Source organism: Candoia aspera, chromosome 12 (genome assembly GCF_035149785.1).
Source record: "Candoia aspera isolate rCanAsp1 chromosome 12, rCanAsp1.hap2, whole genome shotgun sequence".
NCBI lineage: Eukaryota > Metazoa > Chordata > Lepidosauria > Squamata > Boidae > Candoia > Candoia aspera.
Genome location: NC_086164.1, coordinates 14,446,827 through 14,465,586, shown reverse-complemented (window position 1 = coordinate 14,465,586; position 18,760 = coordinate 14,446,827). Strand labels below are relative to the sequence as shown.

Genomic DNA, 18,760 nt, shown 5'->3' with positions numbered 1-18,760 from the left:
TGTGGTAGCTCTGTCTCAACCGGTGACCGGAAGTCCTGATCTCTATGGCGCCTCACCCTGACTACCGTAGTTTCAATTCCATTTAAGTGGTCGGTACCGTAGACATAAAAAACTTAGAGTGATACAAACAGTAGGTATGAATAAAATGAAAAGTGAATGGGATTTCTTTCTTTCCGTCAGAAAGAGGGGCATGGCGATTTTAAGCAGTATCTATTCATGATGATGATAATGATAATGGAAATAATAATAAATTTGTATATAGCTTGACTCCCAACGACTCTGGACGTTTCTCAATTAACACAAAGGTTCTCCTTTGTTTCCTGCCGTGAAACTGAATCAGAACCTCCCCGGTACAATAACAGCCTCCGCCATTTCCGTAAAGAAGGGCCCACAGCGCGCCAAGTCGGAGACGCGGTCGACTCTACTATTCGTACTTCTAGAGCCAGGGCCTTCGCCTCCTTCCCTCCGCGTGACGTCACGGCGCTCCCCTCCGCCTCGCCCCGGCGGGGTGGGATGAGCTCATCTCCCCGCCCGCGCGGGGGCAGCCGCAGCGCGGAAGTGACGCATGCGAGGTGCGAGGACGGAAGTGACGCAGGCGGCTGCCAGGCGGTGGAGCGCTCCCGCTGAGGCGTCTCTCCTCTCGGCTCGGCGCGGCCCGGCTGTTGCTCCGTCGCCCCCCGCCAACCCCCGCCGCCGTCCCCGCGCCCCAGCCATGTCGGCGCCCGGAGGAGCCGGCGGAGAGTTCGGCAACCCGCTGCGCAAGTTCAAGCTGGTTTTCCTCGGCGAGCAAAGCGGTGAGGGCCGCGCGGGGCGGGGGGCGCGGGGGGGGGACTCCCCGCCGCCAAAACCCGGTTGGTCGCCTCGGCAGCCATGGCGGGGGAGGGTGGGACGAGTGGGTGGCCACGCAGGGCCGCGGGGAGGAGGAGGAGGGAGAAAAGGGGCGAGGACGCCTCCCTTCTTCCCCCAAGCCTTGGGCTAGGATGGGGTGGAGCTGGGAGCAGGCTCGGGCTGTCCCCTGCGGGGGTTCCCGTTTTTATTTTATTTATTGTTATTATTTTTACTTCTGCTTTTAGCTTTCTTTTTGTCGGTGGTTGCGAGCCGCCTCGAGTCGTTACAGGAGAGAGGCGGCCATATGAGTCCTAGGAAGGCAGGCAGGCAGGCAGAAGGGAAGGGAAGGGAGGAAGGAAGGATCGTCCTTTGGGGGCGAGGGGGGAGTCGCTGGGGGGCTGCAGCTGCATCCTCCTCCTCCTCCTCTCCTGCGAGGTCTCCCCATCCATTGGTTTCCCTTCATTTTCAAATTACTACATTGTTATCCCACCTTTTTATGTTTATATTATATTGTATTATAATAATATACTTTATGTTAAGTATGTTCATCTCTTTGAGCTGACAGAGAGAAAGCACCACTGGTGTGGTGGTTAAGGCACCAGGCTGGAAACCAGGAGACCAAGAGTTCTAGTCCCATCATAGGCACAAAGCCAGCTGGGTGACCCTGGGCCAGTCACTTTCCCTCAGCCCTAGGAAGGAGGCAGTGGCCAACCACTTTCGAAAAAAACTGCAGGGAGTTGTCCAGGCAGTCACCAGGAGTCAAGACTGACTCGAAGGCACCCCCCCCCCAAATTCCCTATATGTGTATATGTGTGTCAACTCAAGGCAGCAAACATACCTAATACTTCTGCCTCCTCCTGTTTTCCCCACCATCACAACCCTGTGAGGTGGATTGGGCCAAAACAGAGGGACTGACTCAAAGTCACCCAGCTGGCTTTCATGCCTAAGGGAGGACTCTCATTCACCGTCTCTTGGTTTCTGGGCCAGAACCTTCACCACTGCACCAAACTGGCCCTTAATTAAATAAGTAAGAGGCTTCCTGGGATTAAGGTCCCAGTGATCCTCGACTGGTATTGGTTTATTTTGAGAGGTTTATCTCCAGCATCCTAGATAGACTGGCTCGTGTTTGGGGCTGCAGGGTGCCCCACGCAAGCCATGTTGAAGATGGGCAGGGATGGGAGATAGCCCATTGCTCGGTTTTAATTTAGATGTTTAAGGCTGCTCCCTCATCGAGGACTCCAGGCGGTGTAAAAACAGTTAACGTTTTCAACAGGATTTAAAAAAAAATGGGACAATACATTAAGAACCAGGTTTGGGGATGTGGGATTGGTTTTACTGGCCAGTGTGTATGGGTAACGGCAGACTAAAACATCTGAGAATTTGTATTCCCTATCTATTACATCATGATCACTGCTGCAATGTATCATTCTTAATTAGTTAATTACAGTTACATCATGTTACATGGCAGCTTGCAGACTTAAGCAAAGGCAATGGGTGGACATGCAGGTAATGAATGGTATCATGTCTGCAGTGCCATGTATTTTCTTACTTGTGCCCCAGTTTGTATTTTAATAATATGTGCTTTATTTTTCTTTCCTAAAGAGACCTCTGCTGTGTTATGTTAAAACCTATAAAACGGGGTTTTACTTATTTGATTTATGCCTGCTGGAAATCAAGGCAGCTCTTGGCAGCAGTAAAAAGATAACTTGTGGCATTCTAAATATCTAGGCGAGCTTCAGAGTCTGATTAATGATCTGGAAAGGGGGCTTGTACAAGTAGGGATCCTCACAAGAAAAGCCCCAATATGTTTGTCACCTTAATATATCTGAAGGGACAGCATAAAGGGTTTCTTTGGAAGATTTCAGTTTCCAAATAATAGCAAACAAATATCCTTCATTTACCAAACCTCAGTTTTTTCAGACAGGATTGAGAGCTCCTTTCTATAAGGAATTTTATGGTATGTGGAGAAAGTTTTGACACCTAGGAGCTGGGAAACCTAGACGCATACGCTACTGATTTTTTTTGTATATTCTTCCATGCTTTGTACCTTTCTGTCTTAGGCTATTTTCTTTTAACCACTAGATTATTTTCCATTCTGCTGACTATCTTTGTTTCAGTTTGCGCAGTAGGATTCATTAATTCATAGCCAGGTCCTTTTAAAATATTTTGCTTTCCTAGACTGATTTGAATGTGGCGCTGTTCTGATTTATTTATTCATATTTTTATTGCTGCCCATCTCCCCCACGCGGGGGACTTTATGTCAGACTGCTTATTTAGATTAAGGTATGTGAAATTAGTATTGCAGATAAGTTGTCGCAGATGGCTCTTTTTTGGCACATGAGCCCATTTATGCTTATGGAGCTCCTATTACAACTGATCATATGAAAGAATCCTTAACATTCCAGAGACCCACTCCTAGATCACTTATTAATACATATGCTAACTATAAAATCTGATTAAAATCCCTTTTACATTTCTTTTCTATGTTCTCAGTTAATACGTTGGCTGATTATTTGATGTGAAAACTAACAGAGAAAATAGTCAACAGTAGCAGAAATACAGGTAACGGCGTTCCGTGAGTCATGCTGGCCACATGACCCGGAAGTGTCCTGTGGACAACGCCGGCTCCAAGGCTTTGAAACGGAGATGAGCACCGCCCCCTAGAGTCGGACACGACTGGACTTTACGTCAAGGGAAACCTTTACCTTTACCTTTAATGACAGTTTAAACTCAGAGTTAATTCATATTATGGCAGGGATCCTTTTTTACCTTTTTACATGCTTATCAAACAGAACTCAGTCCACGTGAGGACACTGATGGTTTTGTCGAAAATATAAAATAGCCTCTGTAACAACTTCTGAAAACTACAGCAGATCCAAAAGTCCATGCAAGTCTTACTAACATAGCTTATTTTTAAAGGAGGAGATAACATTGTATGATAAGCAAATTAAAGTTTCTTGATTGTTTGGGCATTATTTCTTTATTTAACAACATGCCTACTGTTTTATGCTTAAATAGTAGTTGTTCTCCTTTCTTTTGTAGTTGGAAAGACCTCCTTAATCACTCGATTTATGTATGACAGTTTTGACAACACTTATCAGGTAAGTGTCAGCGAGATGATCCCATATAGCATTTCAGATTATCATACTGCTTAATCATGAAAGAGAGATTATATGTCTAGAAAGATAAGAGTTGACTGCACTCATACTTTTCCATTTGAGAGAACCTAATTTCTGATAATTAAAATCATACAGGAGCCATGAAAGTGACACATTCTGTTCAGTTCTAAAATGGCAGATGAAACACATTAAACAAGGTAGTAATTAAACTGAAGTTTTCCTGTTCATTCTGCCTGAAGTGCAAAGGTAGTAACAGCTTTGATCATCTATATCATCTTATCATCTGAAAAATTCCTCCAAGTTTCATGTAACTTGCAAAATACGACTTGCCTGTGCCACAAAATCCTCACTTAACAACAGTAATTGGGACTGGGAACTCCGCCATTAAGCTACACGGTCATAAAGCGTGATGTCACATAACCGTACCAACTTACAACGGCCATTCCAGTTGCAGTTAGGCGAATCCTGTGCAGCCATTAGGTGCCACGCTGTGTGATCACCATTGGTGACCTCCTGCCAGCTTCCCTGTTGACTTTGCTTCTCAGAAGCCAGCAGTGAAGGTCTCAAATGGTGATCACGTGACCGTGGAATGCTGTGACCATCACAATTGCAAGCCAATTGCCAAGTGCCCAGATAGCAATCGCATGGCTGTGTGGGCACTGCTACAGCCGGAACTTCAAGGACTGGCCGTAAGTCTCCTCGTTCAGTTCCATCATAACTTCGAACGGTCGCTGAATGAATGGTCAACAGCAAACTGACTGTAGATATTAAGTAAGCTTGTCTCAGCTAGCAGTAGGACCTAGTTGACTTTGTCTGGGCATCCTGTTTCATATAAACAGCACGTGTAAAATTTCTTAGACTGCTTAAGAGAAGAAGTGCTTTTATGGCAGTCTACAAAATCAAATCCAGCACCAAAGGGTGCTTGCCATACTTTCTTGGCAATGATACAGAAGTGGTTTGCAATTGCCTTTTTCAGGGGTGATTTTCAGCCTCTGCTTAAGACCAGAAATTAATGCAATTAATAAGAATTTAATCTCATGCGAAGTTCCATAACATTCTTAGTCTGAAAGTACAGTTCAAAAATTGCTGATTCTGATTTATTAAATATCAGGGAAAGGTATTTAATATTTGGTTAAGATTTGTGAACTATGGGTTGGATTTAACATAATACTATATGTGATTATTATTTTGTGTTTAATATTCTCTGATTTCTAGCCCAACCTTCACTGGCATACTTTTTAAATAGACATTTTTATGGTTCAAAATGAATCTTTTCTCATTTTTCCAGGCAACCATCGGAATTGATTTCCTTTCAAAGACTATGTATTTAGAAGACCGCACGGTAAGTGGAGTTATCTGTCTGCTTAGGTTTGACTGATTCATCTCTCAACCCTCTCCATAAATCCCATGGTACTCTCCCAGTCAACATATGCTATGGCTTAGATCTCCAATATGGAGCCCAGGGGCACCAATGTGCCCATAGATTGATGCATTCCCTGTGTTCCCTCCCCTGATTGCCTTTTACGTTAAAAAAAAAAAGGTTGAAGTTTTCAAAAATAGAAAGTGGCATATTGAAATCATTTTAGTTCCATAAATACATTTACCCTCAGATTTCCAACTTCTGCTTGGATGTCTTCCAGCTTGTCCAGAAAAAGAGCCCAAGCAGAGTTACTAGGGAGCATTTTGCAGATGGGGTAGATAAATTATTTTGTAAATAGTGCTGTCCTGTGGAAGCCATGACTCCCACCTTCAGCTCAGTAATCATTAATCTCACCCCCAGTAATTCCACCCCAAACCCAGTAATCCCAAAAGTGTCCATAAACATGTTTTCAAAATATGCCTTCCCCCAGTCTGTATGAAGAAGAAATCGGCAGATTCAGCATTTTTAATTGACGCCCACCTCACAATCTGTGGTTGGATACAGACAGCTTGCTGTGGCAATTCCATTGCTTTATCGTTGACCCAGTTTGCAGCCTTGATCTCCTGAACCTCCTTTAGGGGTTAGTAAGATTATTTTAAGAAGCGTGAGGGAAGAGGCATGAAGTGGAATTAGGTATCCATGCCTTAGATCAGATTATATATAAGCTTGCAAATCGGGGCTAACTATAATAGGGGTCATTTTTCTCTCCGGCCTCGTGGCACTGTTTTATTCTGTCTGGTGTGTGTGTCAGTCTGCTGGCTTTTGGGGCTCGAGAGAGACCAGTCCACTGTCCTGTTCCTGTAGTAATGCAGAAAGCTTCTGAAGACCAACTAGCCCTATGGATGAAGGCTAGGCTGAGAATACCTGTGCCATGCAGCGAACGTGATGCCTGATTAGGGTTTGAACCCAGATCTCTTTGGTCCAAATACTTATCCATGGGGTCAGATCGCCCTTGTTTTACCAGCTTACCTATTACTCAGCCAGAAAAAGCTGTACCTTGAACATTTCCTTGCTTTTTGGTTTTAAGGGATGCCAGGAGCATTGCAAGTTGGGATGAGTGTTTAATCTTAGTCGTAATGGAGATTTTATACAGTTATATATGGAGGAATCCAACTTTACAAGGCAAGGCAATTCTTGTCTTAAGCTTTCATCCTGCTCAAGCAATAGGCTTTTATAACTCTGAATATTTTGAAGGGTCAGCGGTAGCCTCCATCTACCAGCTCGGTGATTCGAGACATGTTGAAGTATCTTGAGCCACTTCCTGACTAGGGGAACAGCAGCTGTTCCCACTGGGTTTGCGTGTGATGAGTCTTTGTTCTCTCATGGTTGACTTGCTTAGCAAATGGAACCAGGACTCGCATGGCAGAAGAAGCCCCATTATGCCTCAACGGACTTATGGTTCCTGTACCTGGAATCAAGTTTAAGCCAAATGATTAAAGGGATTGTTGGGGCGGGGAAATAAAGGCTGCCAGATTTTTCATAAAGAGTTGCATCTGGAGGAATAGATTACAAGGGCTTTAAAAAAAAAAAAAAAGCTCTCATTTTTAGTTTTACGCTGCATTTTCATTTCATTTTAACTTCCCTCTTATTTACTTGCATTGTTTTGTCTCAAGTGTGTGTCATTTTTTAATTTCACATACGTTTTGCTTTATTTTTATTTTTGTCCATGTTCCTGCTCTTCTCTTTCCTCCCCTCCACCCTTTGCCCCACATTTTCTGTTTTCCCAGATCAGGCTGCAGCTGTGGGATACAGCGGGCCAGGAGAGATTCCGCAGCCTCATTCCCAGCTACATCCGGGACTCTGCTGCGGCTATCATTGTCTTTGACCTGACAAGTAGGTACTGGGGATTAGGCTCGGCCAGCCCCTTGCTCTGACTGAGGAGAGAACTGGGTTCTAGTTCTCAGGAAGTAACCAGTTCATCCCAGAGAGAGGCAGCTGGGTAGAATTTGTTGCCACGACTAAGAGGGTTCCCCTGGCTTTTATTTTTTTAGTACTGAAGTGACAGTGAGACAAACATTTCTCTTCTAGAAATACTGACTTTGTAACGCTCCCAAAGGAACTATATCTTATTGTGGCAGGAAAATCTGAATTCCTCTTCTCTGGTACATACCAGTTCTGATCAGAGCACTTTAAATGTCTGGCTCCCTAACAAAGTGCTGAGATGAAGGCAGAATCCTCTAATTTAGTTCCTGACCGGCTTTTGAATATACAGAATTATCTATCCCTTGGCCATCACTGTGTTTTATAGCTGCAATCTCCACACTGATGGAGAAACAGGTATTCTCCCAAGGATTGTGCAGGAATAGTTAGCCTTGACATTTTGGTTGGCTTTATTTGAAGGAGCTGAACTGTTTGTTTTCTCTTACTCCTCTGCTGTTGACAATTCTGTACGTATCTTAATGTTTTTTCTATACATTCTCCACTTCATTTGTTTATGTATTTTTATTCCCTCTTCATCAAAAACTGATTTTAGAGCAGTCCATGGTAACTTGACAATTGCAAAAAGAAACCTAACAAGTGTGTAGTATGTAGAAAGACATCCTTTCTTTTCCTGCATTTTTCCCTTCCCATTATAGTCTTTAGTAATTATATACTAGATGGGAGCCTGTTTTGTGATTCTGGCAATATACAAATTTAACAAATAAACAGCATTTTGGCAAGGGATGCTGAAGTTCAGGACTGTTCTTAAAAGCATTCATTTGGGTACCAGTACTATATTAACATGATAAATTGTTACACCAACAGTCCTTGATTTGGGGCCTGCCTTGATGAATGTGTATCTGCCTGGCTTATTCTTTCTCACCTGTATTTGTCCTTTGCAGTTCAATCCTTATTGGCCGCTTTAACCCTAACCTGACGTAAACAGTGCAATGTGCTTGCTTGAAATTCAGCTGGGTGGTTTTTTTCTCTAGTAGTTTTCAAGTCGACCAGGCCAACAGCGCAGCTAAAAATGAAATAGAAAGGATAATTTTATTCATGGTGTCTCTCTAGTTGAAATGAACACACTAAGCGAAATTGCACACTGTTATCCCACGAGCATTCTGATTTCTGAGTCTCCCGGCTACTGTGGCTGTGAGTCTAGGTTTTAACACAGCATATATTCTCACTGAGGTTGTGTCCTGACCTTTCTCCAATAAGCTGGGCATGTGTGGGGTTATCTCATGTTTTTTTTCCCACTCAGAAGACTTTATGACTAAGCGGGGATTTTCTTTGTCTAGCTCCTTTCATTATCACAGGACTGCACAGTACACTATTGTGTACTTTACAGGAAGAAACATTTTCCCCACTGCATGCTCAGAAATAAGAATTTTGGCTCCTCTTTCTAATGAAAGGTTAACCTCTATGAATCTGTCAGATTTCTAGTGGTAGCCATATGGAAAATCAAATACGCAATCTTGCAGTGTTACTTTCAACCCAAAGGAAATAGATTTTCAAGGAAACTGTGACTTTCTTGAAAGAGGTCTTTCTCATACACCCCCATTACCTTCTAGTATGTAGAGGTAAAGGAGTCTTTATCCTGAAATTAATTTTAATTTGTGCCACTGGTATTCTCAGTTGTCTTGATGGAGAGCTTTTGCAGTGAAATTGTTGGACAGCAGAGAGCAGTAGCTCTGTGATTGTGGAAGTCTCCTGTGTTTTAATGGCAGCTACTGCATTTTCTGGTGAGACATTTATGCAGTTCTATAAAATTCCTTCTAATGCATTGCTTTTTCTCTAAAGGACGGTTTCTTCTTCCTCCTCCTCCTCCTCCTCCTCCTCCTCCTCCTCCTCCTCTCCTTCTGTCTTGTGTCTTTCTGTTTCTTCCCTGGGCCGGTACCAGCAGGTCCGACTTCAGCTTTGGGACACGGCAGGCCAGGAGCGGTTCCGTAGCCTCATTCCCAGCTACATACGCGACTCAACTATTGCGGTGGTGGTCTATGACATCACAAGTGAGTGAGATATTTGTTTCTTTGTGTTCTGAAATGCTTTGCTCTAGGAGAAATCTGAGCCCAGAGGTCCTGAATCATCCATGCAGGTTCAGTGGGCACGCTCAATTGATGCTATGCTGGCAAACAGAAGGCCCCAGTCCCTTGCCCTGGTCAAAGAACCCCCTGATGCTTTAGTCTCTTCCTTGGCCTGACTGCAGTGCATCGAGCTGCCTTTTCCTTGCAGATCTGAATTCCTTCCAACAAACCTCCAAATGGATCGACGATGTGCGAACAGAAAGAGGAAGTGATGTCATCATCATGCTGGTGGGCAATAAAACTGACCTTGCAGATAAAAGGTAACTGTAGAGTTTGAAAAGAGAATGCTTTTGGGGGATGGGGGATGTACTGGAAAAATTCCTAGCTAGTGCGTGGAAGGGCCAAGGCGCAGACGGGGAAACTATTCGTCCAGAAGTTGCTCGATTCCAGCATCCCTCACTCTTGAGTATGAGTTTGAGGCTGTTGGGAGTGTAGATCAGCAGTATCTGGAAGACCACAGATTATCTGCCACCCAACCTGCAGAGAAGTCTTTTTTTGTCATTTTCATCAAAAGAATAGAATTAAATACTGGAAGAGGACATAACAGTAGTAGAGTTGATCCTGTAGTGAAGACAGACGCACGAATTTATTTCTTTAAATTTAACTCCAAGTTAAAAGGCCCTTGTCATTGACACTAATTGGCTTTGGTTGGCAAAGACCATGTACCTCTTCTGGCTTCATTGCCTTGTTCTGGTAACCTTAAGGTTGGGTAATTACAATGTAGTTCTCTATGCATAGTCTGCAAAAATGGCAGGGAAACTGCAACAGGTGAGCAGGTGAGTGGGACACATGACCATATTGAAGCACCTTTACAGATTGTCAGTGGCCTTTTGAACTCAATTTGAAGTATTCAGGAGGTTAGATAATGTCTTACTCAGTTGGGCCCAGGCCCAACTTCTTGCAAGATCACCCATAGGATTCCCCACCGCACTCTTGTACCATTTGACCCACGTTCTTAATGGGACCTGTCAGATTTGTCTACTAGTATCAGAAACTCATTTGACTTGCTCTGTGGCGGTACCTATATTGTGAAATAACGTGCCGTGAACGTTGAAGCAACCTCAGAAGGAGCTCAAAACACTTCCGTAACTCTTTTAATACATTCATCAAACAGAACCTTTGTAGCAATAAGTCCTTTGACTGACAAATATCCCAGAACAGTTGGCTGGCAGTTATTTAAAAACAAACCAACAAAAAACCCAACACTTTGCATTCTTTAATGATAATGAGCAGAGTACAGGCAAAAAAGGAATGTATTACTTTAGGAATCTCTCTGTCTGGGGTGCAAACCTCTGTGTCTCTGGGCTCAATTCTGGGGTACAAAAGTAAGTTTATTGCTAAGTGGCTTCCAGCGAGCGAGAATTTCTGCATGAGCAACAGAGGTTTCTCCACCTAATACAGATTGACCAGAAGCGCAGCTCACACAATGACATAATGAGGATTTTACTGCACTGCGATTAGAAATTTCTCCTTTCGCACTCGTAACAGAACTCAAGAACTTGGTGAGACAAGTTATAAACTAACATAAGAAACAAAAGATAGGCAGCAAGGAACAGCTGGGATAGCAGAGCTTAGGGAAAAGAAGCAAGGGCTTTTGCCCTACTGTAGCTCCCAGCTGTAGCCATTCCATCAAGCTTCTATCGAGATCGCAGATGGTCAAGAACTGGAGTTTCAAGTGCCGGTCTCTCTCCCTCGGCCCCTTCTTCTCTTCCTATCGCTTTCCTTATGAGTGACGAATTTTGCATTACTGTACAAGCTGGCAGAAACTTATTGCTGATCCATGTAAGGCTCCCTCAGAGTCTTGTTGGCTGAAGAATGAAGTAAACACACTCTAAATAAGTAAGGGTCAGAGGTGAAAAAAGAAGAGGAATGGCACTAAGGTCCACACACAATACCTTCGTGCTGGTTGAGTAAGCTGCAACAACTGGATGTGAGTGCTGGATCCAGGGGGATCCCTAGGCTGCAAATTTGATCCATATGGAAGAGTGCAATCCTTTCTAGAATCTCCAAAATCCTGAAACCCAGGTTCTAGAATCTTGTCTGCATTTGGTTTCAGAACATCCAAACCTTTACTCTCTGGACACACACACAAGCTTTGGAGACACCCAAAGGAAAGGAGAACAGTTGAATATCATCTGCATATTGATGAGAATATGGAACACTTCTGGACCACCCCCACCCCCCTTTCCAAGATACGTCTGGCCTCCCATCCTGGCTGTGTTTGAGGGAACTCTGAAAACCTGGTGTTGAGTTAGAGCAACTGACAGAGACCTCTTCTGAGACCTCTATGTTGGCTGCTAGGCATTAGGATAGCCAGAACACTAACAGAATCCCCAACCTTTGGCTTATTTTCCTTTTCATTTCTGTAGAAGAGGGTTCATAAAGAACCTAAGAACTTAATAGAATATGTAACCCAACAATAAAACAGGATTTGCTATAAAACTAGGTATTTGTAGCTTGTTACAGGTGAACTTGCTTACAGGTAGTTAATTCCTACACAGCTGCAAGATAACTTTTTAAGCAATATGGGACTCAGAAGCTATTAAAGCATGCAAGGCTGTCCTTCCTGTTTATGCAGCCCCTTGCAGGAAACAAAAGTAGGTTTACCCAGCGCTACTGGCTTGCATATGTTCCTTGGAGCTTTGATTTGGTGGGATACAGAAATGAACAAAAAACACGCTTCAGTTACTGTACATCTGATGAGTTTAGTTTGCCCACAGCTTTCAGCCAAATATCATATGCCCCTTGACCTAATTTCAGAAGCCTTCTTGGGAAACTGTTAGTTGGCAGGCTGATTGTGGCGGTCTTAAAATCTCATTTCTTACTCTTCAGGCAGATTACTACAGAAGAAGGCGAACAGAGAGCCAAAGAACTAAGTGTGATGTTCATTGAGACTAGTGCAAAGACGGGCTACAATGTGAAGCAGGTAATTAACTGCAGGTTTCAGCAGGAGCCTCTCCTTGGGATTTCCGGCTGCCTCTTTTCGGATCCAGCTTGAGACCTCTTTGTAGCAAATACGAACCTACTTTGCTTTGTACTGATGTCTTCTACAAGATGGACTTTTCCAGTTTTGATGCTGTTTCACTTTCAGTATCTTTAAAAAGAGCAGGTGCAATTTCACTCCTGATTTAAATGCTTCACACTAACTGCTGAAGTGCTTTCCTCTCTGTGCCCCTTGAATTGTTTCAGTTCTTTTTTCATGTCTGTTCTCAAGTTGCTTCATATTCCACCACAGGCACTGCATTCACCAGTTTTGGGGTGTTGTCTTTCAGCTTTTCCGCCGTGTTGCTGCTGCCTTACCTGGGATGGACAACGCTCCTGAGAAGAGCAAAGATGACAGTATCCTTATTGTGCTGATCAGGAGCTTTGTCCTGTGCTTGCCAGCCTTGTCTGTCTGCCGTGCCATTTTTAGAGAGTACATCTCTAATTGGGGTCCCTTTTTCTACCATCAACGATCTTATAGGCAAATAGCTAAAGTCAAGCTTCTTCCCGTCTCAGCCTTCAGGCCTGTCAATTTTGCATGTGTCCAAAGGAGCATTGAAAAGTTGTTAAGTAGCACAAGGTCCAACGTCATGCTTCTGCTAGTTTCTGGAAGTTGGGCCAGTTCACCTCTTTAGAAGCCACTTTCTGGAAGTAGGTTCTATAAGGCCTGATATTCTCACAGTGATGGTTGCTGCTGTTATTCACCTCTACCCAGAAAAAGCATCCGACTGCTGAGTCTGGCATGCTGAGAACTTAGTCTTTCCAGAGGATCAGAGGTCCCGCTTTCATTATCTGCATCCCTTCCCTTGAGTTTTTACAGGTAGCAGGTAGGACAAAGGCCAGTGGGGAGGACAAGAACTGAGCCTTTCCAGCTCATTTGACCAGCTTTGTTGGATCAGAGAGATCTACTTGGATTTTGTATGCTTCCTTTTTCTGCTTGTTCTTCCACCGTAGAGACGCTTTTCCTTAACCTGTTCTCTCCAGTGATTGACATCAAATTAGAGAAACCACCAGAGCAGCCTGTAACGGAGAATGGCTGCTCTTGTTAAATGATCTGCAGCGTGGCAGCCCCTTCCCCCTTAGCCAGTTCAGTCTCACTGAAGAGCACCACTTCTCATTGACTACCGAAACACAACTTTCCAAGGGCTGAAAGCCCCATTTAATAGGCGACCGGAGTCATCCCGTCTCCTCTCCTAGTTGTGTGGACAACCCCAGCCGCTCCCGTTTACTGCATGGTGTGAACCCTCAAATGCCTCCTGCCCTTTGTTGGTTGTTGCACTGTGGTGCTGTTGTGGCACTCTTTTGCTAGGTTTCCTTGCTGGGTTGTCCTATGAATGTGCAGGGGACGAATTCTTTTCCACCTAAAAAAAAAAAAAACTGATAACCAAGAAGCTAAGGTATTCTTCTGTCCCTCCCCCCTCCTTTTTTTTTAAAAAAACCTTTTTTACCACTGCTTTTTATTCATTCCCAGAGGCTGTTCCTCTGTTTGATTTGGCTATGCCTTCATTGATAGCAAGAAGAAATGTCTGTCCTCCTCGCTTTCCTTCTTTCCCTAAGGGTGGTGCTGCGGAAGAGAGTAACTCCTAAAAGGATATCGACACACGTTCTTCTCTCTCTTTCCAGATTGTCTAAGTATCTTTTACTCCAGATGGTCTGATGTACTCCATCCCCACACCCCCCATCGCTGGGTATGTACAGAGATGGTAGGCAGAACTGGGCAGGTGGGGGTGGGGTTGATTCTTATGTGGGAAGCCTGGTTCCTGCATAGTGAGGAGTTGGGAGTCTCCAAATTGGGGGATGAGCATTCTTCAGTAGTTTATTCCATTCCTCTCTTCCCCCTCTCACGATACGCTCAGAAAGATCCTGTTCTAGGTGAGTTATTAAGTGGTTGGTAGCTGGGTAAAACGGGGACTTCTCTAGACACAGATCAATGCCAGGAGCTGCTATTTTTATATAATTTATCACTTATGAATCATTTGAAATATGCAAAGTGCTTTAAACTGCCTTCGCTTTTTGCTTCCTCCCTTGGTTTGTCCTTTTGAATTATGTCTCTGCATCAGTCTTCTCCAACCTGCAGATGTGCTGAAGTTTCTGTTTTTATAATCCCAGGCACTAAGGCCCAGGAATTGCAGCGCCAGGCATTTGGAAAGCGTTAGGCTGGGGAAGCTCCCGTAGATGGCTATGGACGTCATGCTCAGTCCTTGTCCCACTGTCGGAAGGCCCTCATTTGAATTCTAGGTCTTTAGTCCACTACCTTATCCTGGCCTTCAAAACACAGATATCTAGATAAACATGGAGTTGTTTCTTTTTATTTAATATATACAGTGAAAGAGAGGCTAATCCTTGTCAGACCTCTGCTTGTTCTACAAAGAATGTTGTATGTATTTGAAAATTTTAGAGGTTTGCGTAGATTTCTTGAACTTCAGATTTAGCACAGAATTTATTTTCAGGTATCTCCTCTATTACTGAATGCAGGTTGCACTAGCATGCAGACCGACATGGGAAGGCAGGTAGAAGACGGCATGAACTGGATAATATTTTCTGATGATATTTGATACTTGAATGACATGTTTTGTTTGGTCTGTGGCCCTCCTTGTCTGTTACCCTCCCCTAGATCAGCCTTCCTGAATGACAGCTCTTGTGTTCCTAATCCATACAGCCACCGGCAGTACAGGCTGAAGATGGTGGGGATTTGTCATTTGAAACAAAGGGTTATGGGAGTTGCCACCTGACCCATCTAAAAGGTGCCCTGGAGACTGACGCCTGTTGTGCTGGGCTTGCTTTTGAGCATAGTTTATCATCTCCATAATTGTACGGCTCGGTGATTAGGTGGTACAAGTATATAACTCATTTAGCTTGGGGATGATAGGGCTATAGTAACCATTTTCTCTGGATTTAGTTTGAGGTGGAAGGATGGTCAAAATACAGAGTGTGGGCTTTTGTGATTTTTCTCATCTTTTCTGCTTAAAGTGGGCTGAGCTCACCTGGAGCCAAAAAAAACCTTGATCCTCGGTCTGAAGGAATTTGGGGATTAGAACCAGAAAGCCTAATCCAAGGGGAGTTCTAACTAACAGCACAGCATAAACATGAAAGCATTTCTTTTTCCCCTGCCGGGGGATTTCCTTGGTCTGTATTGAAGAGCTTCTCTTACAGAGTGTCCTCCTGGGTCAGCTTCTGGCGAGTGATTCTCTCACGGGGGCTGAGCCGCAAAAGATTTTCTTCTTTCTTCCTGAAATGCCCTCCTCCTCCCTGGCTTCCCCCACTTGCCAGCTCTTCTGTCTGCAGAGCTGAGTCATGCCCCTGAGTGTGCGGAGAACCACTTAATGGGAAGCACCTTCCATCAAATGTTGCTAATCTTTGTTCAAGCATTACCGCTTGAATGCAAAGGTATCTGCAAGACACATCATAAAACACCCCCCAAAAAACGCTTGAATTAAGTTCCTTGCTTGAGACGCCAGGTTTTCCATGTAGAGCAGCCAGTAAGGTTTCAGTTTGTTACTGCTGCACGAGTTTGTTGTTTTTTCTTAGCACTTCGGCCTTCTGCTGCTGCTCCCCAGTCTGGAAGCCTCATGCGTAAAGGGGGACCACAGTCATGCATTTGCCCTATAATATTTGCATTAGACTTGTACGTTATCACCCAGTTCAGCACTCCATCCTCTTGTTTCTGGATTGGAGGTGTGCTGCCTGTCCTCCCTGTTGCTTGCATCTTGTAGGGCCAGCCCCTTAGCCCTGGAACCGAGGCCTCGCGTGCACTGAACTGGGTGATACGTGCACTAAATTATTCCCAGTCCTTAAAGCCCCATTGACCCCTTTCAGTACTCAGCCACACCGAGTCAGCCTCCCGAGAGAATCACTCACTCCTCTGATGCGCAAAGCCCCTCTGATACTTCCTCATGTGTCTTTCGCCTGAACCCGGGCGGCCCGCGTCCTCTATTCCTCTCCAGCAGAATCCACAAGCCTTTCCAGCTTGGCTCCGTGAGTTTTGAAAGCGAACACCTTTGCAAAGGCCCATCCTCAACCTGTGTAGATACTATATATAGCTACCTAGAGAGACATACACTCCCTGCTGTGTGGGAATTGCTGATGTCCTGTCACGTGTCTGTTCCTTCCTCCGCAGCTCACCTGGGCTGCGTCTCCCTTCCTCCCCTGGCCACCCAGTCCTGCCACTGCTGTCGTGGTGTGGTTTTTGTTTTTGTTTTTGAAGACGCACTGGAAACTTGTCTCTCTCAAGATTAGGGATTATTAAAAAAAAGGAAAAAAAAAAAGCATAAATGTTTGTGGGTCGGGATGGCGGTTGGGGGAAAACCTTGTGAACAACGCTGTTCACGTTCCCCTGCTTTCTCTGTGATTGTGTATAATAATACTTGAGTGTGTGTCTCGGGCTCCGCTGTCTCCTAGCTGTTAGCCGACTAAGTGACTCTTGATATATGAATATTGACTGTCAGACTGCAACTGTGTATCACACTAAATAAATTCAGTTCACCACGGTCTCGGTGTCACTGTGATGGTTTTTAGGAGAAACCCGCCATCCCGTAATACCGGCTTGTAGCTTTTGGTGAGAGAGGCTGTCAAGCAGGCCTTCTGGGAGGAGACCTACATTAGTCTGCAGTGGGACAAAACCAGGAGTCTGGCAGCAGCATCTTACCTTGTAACAAAATTTATTAGAAGGCAGAAGCCCAATTTTCTTTCCCAGTTTTGTTTTTTTTTTTCTTAATGGAAGAGAAAGGGAGAGACGAAGGGAACCACTGATCATCGTACTTGGCACCTTCCTTCGAAGCTCATCTGCAGCCCCAAGGACTAAAAACCTTTATAGATACAGATTTCCATTCCAAGTGAAGAGAGGTGCTTCTAGTTCTGTGGAATTCTATGCGATAAACTGCCTCCTTTCTGAACGTGGGCCAGATAATCCTGTCTGTGTTAAAAGGCAACGCTCCTTACCATTTCATACTCTTGCAGAGCGTCCGGCTTTGTATAGTTTCCCTAGCTTCAGAGCTGTAATTCTGATAGCCTTGGGAAACTAACACCACCGTCTGGTGACAGATTGGATAAGCAGGGCAGGACTAAAGCCAACGTTAATGCTTCTTTTCGTCCTGGAATATCCGTTTTTCTTCACACGCGCTGTGCTATGCTCACTGCCCCCGTCTCCCTCGTGACTAACAATCATGAGAAATGTGAGATGGTTTTCCATAGCGATGCATGTGAAAAAAAAAATTGATGGTATCTCTTTTTTTTTTTATCTCGAAGCCCTGCAACAAAACTACAGATCCACGATGTACATCCTCTCCACTGTAGCTGCAATTTTAGATGGGTGCGGCTTTTGAAATAAACAGATACGTGCGTTTTTACTTGTCAGAAGAGATCATTTATAGCTTTGCAAGAGCGGCTGGTGTAACGTGCCCTGAGTGGCCCCTTTTGCAGTTTGGTTTAACAGGAGTTTGGATGAATGCTGTGTAACTAAGTGACATTCCTGTGTTTGCATCCCACTAGCCAGTAAAGAAGGGACGCGGTGGCGCTGCGGGTTAAACCGCTGAGCTGTCGATCGGAAGGTCGGCGGTTCAAAACCGCGCGGCGGGGTGAGCTCCCGTTGCTCGTCCCAGCTTCTGCACACCAAGCAGTTCGAAAACATGCAAATGTGAGTAGATTAATTGGTACCGCTTCGGCGGGAAGGTAACGGCGTTCCGTGAGTCATGCTGGCCACATGACCCGGAAGTGTCTATGACAACGCCGGCTCCAAGGCTTAGAAACGGAGATGAGCACCGCCCCCTAGAGTCGGATTCGACTGGACTTTACGTCAAGGGAAACCTTTACCTTTACCTTTAGCCAGTAAAGATCGCTCTGAACGATAATTGTAATCCTTTGTTATCCCCCAGGGTTTATCACTGTAAGGTTTTGGATGTGGACTGGCCTGTCAGATGTGTGCAATTAAAGCATTAATGTAGTATCTCAATAGAGCAAGTAAGTAAGACTAGCGAAATAAGTTTGGCCAAATCTATAAAACTCCTAATTGGGCAATTAGGTTCATTAGGCCAACCAAAATGGTGGAAAAGACAAATGAAAACTTGCACAGCAGTGGCCTTCTTTGTTCTAATAAACCTAGTGATACTCTGAATTCCTGAGCTACTCAAGGCAAGGCAAGCTTACCTTACTTTCCCTTTTATTATTCGGGAGGTGTTTATACTACCCGTTTTCCAAGGATGTACAAGTGGTCCATAATCTCAATAAACTGCAAGGGCGTTTTCCAGATGAACTGAAGTACTAGAAATGTGTACTTGAAGTTCAAGAGTTGGGAAGAATCATGGCAAATCTTGGGGGCAGCTTAAATTGCATGATAATGCCATATTTGAAAATCTCCACCCACCTCTGTGGTCAAAGGTCCCCAAAGGGAGGTCCATTGCTGAGAGGCTTGT

At 44.5% G+C, this 18,760-nt stretch overlaps 1 protein-coding gene across 2 annotated transcripts; it reads left to right on the top strand.

Annotated features, from left to right (window-relative positions):
* The first annotated feature begins 584 nt into the window (after nt 1-584).
* On the top strand, nt 585-16,838 carry LOC134504557 (ras-related protein Rab-6B-like). Of its 2 annotated transcripts, none has more exons than XM_063313826.1 (8): nt 585-794; nt 3,871-3,929; nt 5,236-5,289; nt 9,191-9,296; nt 9,520-9,631; nt 12,204-12,297; nt 12,644-12,710; nt 13,338-16,838. In XM_063313826.1, the coding sequence occupies exons 1-8, from the start codon at nt 713-715 to the stop codon at nt 13,400-13,402; spliced, it is 639 nt and encodes a 212-aa protein (XP_063169896.1). In that variant the 5' UTR covers nt 585-712; the 3' UTR covers nt 13,403-16,838. The 2 variants fall into 2 exon arrangements, with proteins under 2 accessions (XP_063169896.1, XP_063169897.1); XM_063313827.1 differs by lacking the exon at nt 9,191-9,296 and adding an exon at nt 7,095-7,200.
* Nucleotides 16,839-18,760: the final 1,922 nt, after the last annotated feature.